Below are 2,264 nucleotides of genomic sequence, written 5' to 3'. Positions count from 1 at the left end.
CCCCCGCCCCCCCCCAGCTCCCCCGAGTGTCCAGAGGCCACGTTCAAGGGCCAGTGTCGCCAGCTTCCACACAGCGGCTCCTAGATGGACCCGCTTTTTCTATAAAAACAGACAACGCAGTGGGATCCAAAGCCCATTAGGGCTGGTGCCTGTTGGAAACATTTGTCTTCTCAGTGTTGGAATTCATTGGGCCTCACGGCTCCTTGTGGATTCCAACCCCCCCGACCCCCTCGGCCAAGCCACAAGTCTTGTGGGATCTTAGTTTCCTGACCATGGCCTGGCAGTGAGAGCGCAGAGTCCTAACCAGTGGATGGCCAGGGACGTCCCTCCTCGCAGATGTTTAAGGCTGTCCAGCAGTGAGATGAGAATTCATGGGCCACTGGGCCCCCACTCCTGTCCAGCACCCCGCCTGCCGCTCCTGGGCAGCTTCGTGGGGTTTTTCTGCCCGAGACATCCTCGCTGCTCAAACCACGCCTCAGCGGGCCACCTGGCCTTTTTAGCCGACAGGAGAGTCGCCAGGCGGTGTTAGCTGGCATGGACAGGCCTGGGTGGGGTGAGGGTGCCCCTGGCCATACCCCGCTCGCCCTGCCCCCATGCCGGCTGTTACCGTTCCAGCAAGGGCCCAGCTCCTGAGTTCCAGGACTGTCCGCATTGGACTGGGATGGACTCAGAGTGGGCAGGTTCCTTGGAGCCCTGGGGGTGGGTGGGCATGGTCCCTGGGGAGGCCTGTTTGGGCTGGGGAGGGGTGTGGGCCGGCCACCTTCCCTGGCTGGGTCCCGCCCCAGCCCCAAGCCTCCTGCTGGTCCCCCTTTGCAGATCTCCCCACTGTGAGGCGGCTGTCCGGCCCATGTGGCTCAGGGTGACCCGTCTCGCTGCTGGGTTTGAGGCTCTGCAGACCTTGCGGGATGAGGCCCTTGGGGACGCTCAGTGTGTCTTGGCCGGGGCATCCGATGGAGGTCTGCATCCAGCATCAGCCACATGCTTCTTGGCCCCGTGGCTACGGGTGTCCCTGGAGACCTGGCTCGTGGTGGGGACAAAGCGTGAAGCCAGGGAAGGCCCCCCACCCCCGAGCTGGCGAATCACGTCTTCCCAGGGTGTCCTCCCGCCTTCTGCTCTGCCCCCGCAGAAGGGAGGGCTGCCTTGTTCCTGCTTTTCACTAAGATGCTTCAGTACATACTCTATCGTAGACAAAGGCCCAAAGAGGCCCTGGAGGCTCCCTGCGCCTGTGCCCAGCGCTTCCCTGCCCTTCTGCGTTCTTCACACCTGTGGCTCCCAGCTGGGGACACTGCCTCTGGCCTAAGCTCCTTTCTCCATGGGCAGCATCCGGGGTGAACCATCTGGGGTGAACCGGGGCTCCAGCAGCCTGAGCCTGCGGTCATCCCTGCCCTTCGTTGGCTGAGCCCTGGGTGGGCCCAGTCTGACCGGGCTCCCTGGGGCGAACAGCACTGCAGGGTGCATAGTCCTGCCTTTGCGCTGGGCTGGAGGGAGGGTCAGTGCTAGGCCGGGGAGCCCCTCCCTGAGCTCCATGACTCCACCTCCCACCCCTGCCCGCAGCTCTTTGATCGGGGAGCAGCTGAGGTGCAAGACAGGGGTTTACCCAAACCCACACCCAGGGCAGTTCCCCCGAGGGCCGGAAGGCAGTTTGGGGACCGCCCCATGGAAGCGAGTGACCAAGGCGGCCTCCTCCTGGAGACAGGACCCCGAGGGAGCAAGGACGGCCTGGGGCACCCTGGGGTCCCCGGGCCTGGAGTAGGGGTGCTGTCAGTGTCGGGAAGGCCCCGCCTGCCCCCTGCCTCCCCCTCACTTGCAGTCCGCCCGTCCTGGGCCCTGCAGCCCTGGGTCTGGGCCTGAGGGCCTCTCTCTCTCTGTGTCTGACGGCCGCAGGCTCTGGTGTCTACATCACGCGTGGGCAGCTGATGAACTGCCACCTGTGTGCGGGCGTGAAGCACAAGGTGCTCCTGCGCCGCCTCCTCGCCACCTTCTTCGACAGGTAGGTCCCTGCGGGCAGGCGGGCGCAGAAGCCTCGTCCCCTCTAGGCGAGGCTGTGCGTGTAGGGCCTGCACCTTCCCAGCTCCACGCCTGTGTCAGCCCGGGGCCTGGGGAGGGCTTCACCCCCCAAGTGAAGAAGCATGCTGGCTGCACGTCATGGGGAGTGGGGGGCCTGCCCCTCACCCCGACCCCCCAGGAAGATAAGCAGCAGACCGTGGGTGGGGCGCGTGCGCAGGTGGGTGGCATCCCCTCCTGCCGCCGCCTCATGCTGCCTC

The 2,264-nt window shown here is 65.5% G+C and overlaps 1 protein-coding gene across 1 annotated transcript in view; it reads left to right on the top strand.

Moving 5' to 3' along the window:
- The window catches only part of LOC104994206, a gene marked incomplete at both ends in the record, with an annotated part of 15,417 nt that overhangs the window by 4,106 nt on the left and 9,047 nt on the right, over window positions 1–2,264 (top strand). Inside the window, one exon of the mRNA XM_010847708.1 lies at window positions 1,885–2,224. Coding sequence (XP_010846010.1) covers window positions 1,885–2,224 — 340 coding nt within the window. The remainder of the gene's footprint in view (window positions 1–1,884; window positions 2,225–2,264) is intronic.

Source organism: Bison bison, unplaced genomic scaffold (genome assembly GCF_000754665.1).
Source record: "Bison bison bison isolate TAMUID 2011002044 unplaced genomic scaffold, Bison_UMD1.0 scf7180017849708, whole genome shotgun sequence".
Lineage (NCBI taxonomy): Eukaryota > Metazoa > Chordata > Mammalia > Artiodactyla > Bovidae > Bison > Bison bison.
Note: the sequence above shows the minus strand (reverse complement) of the source record. Positions and strands in the feature narration are given on the sequence as shown.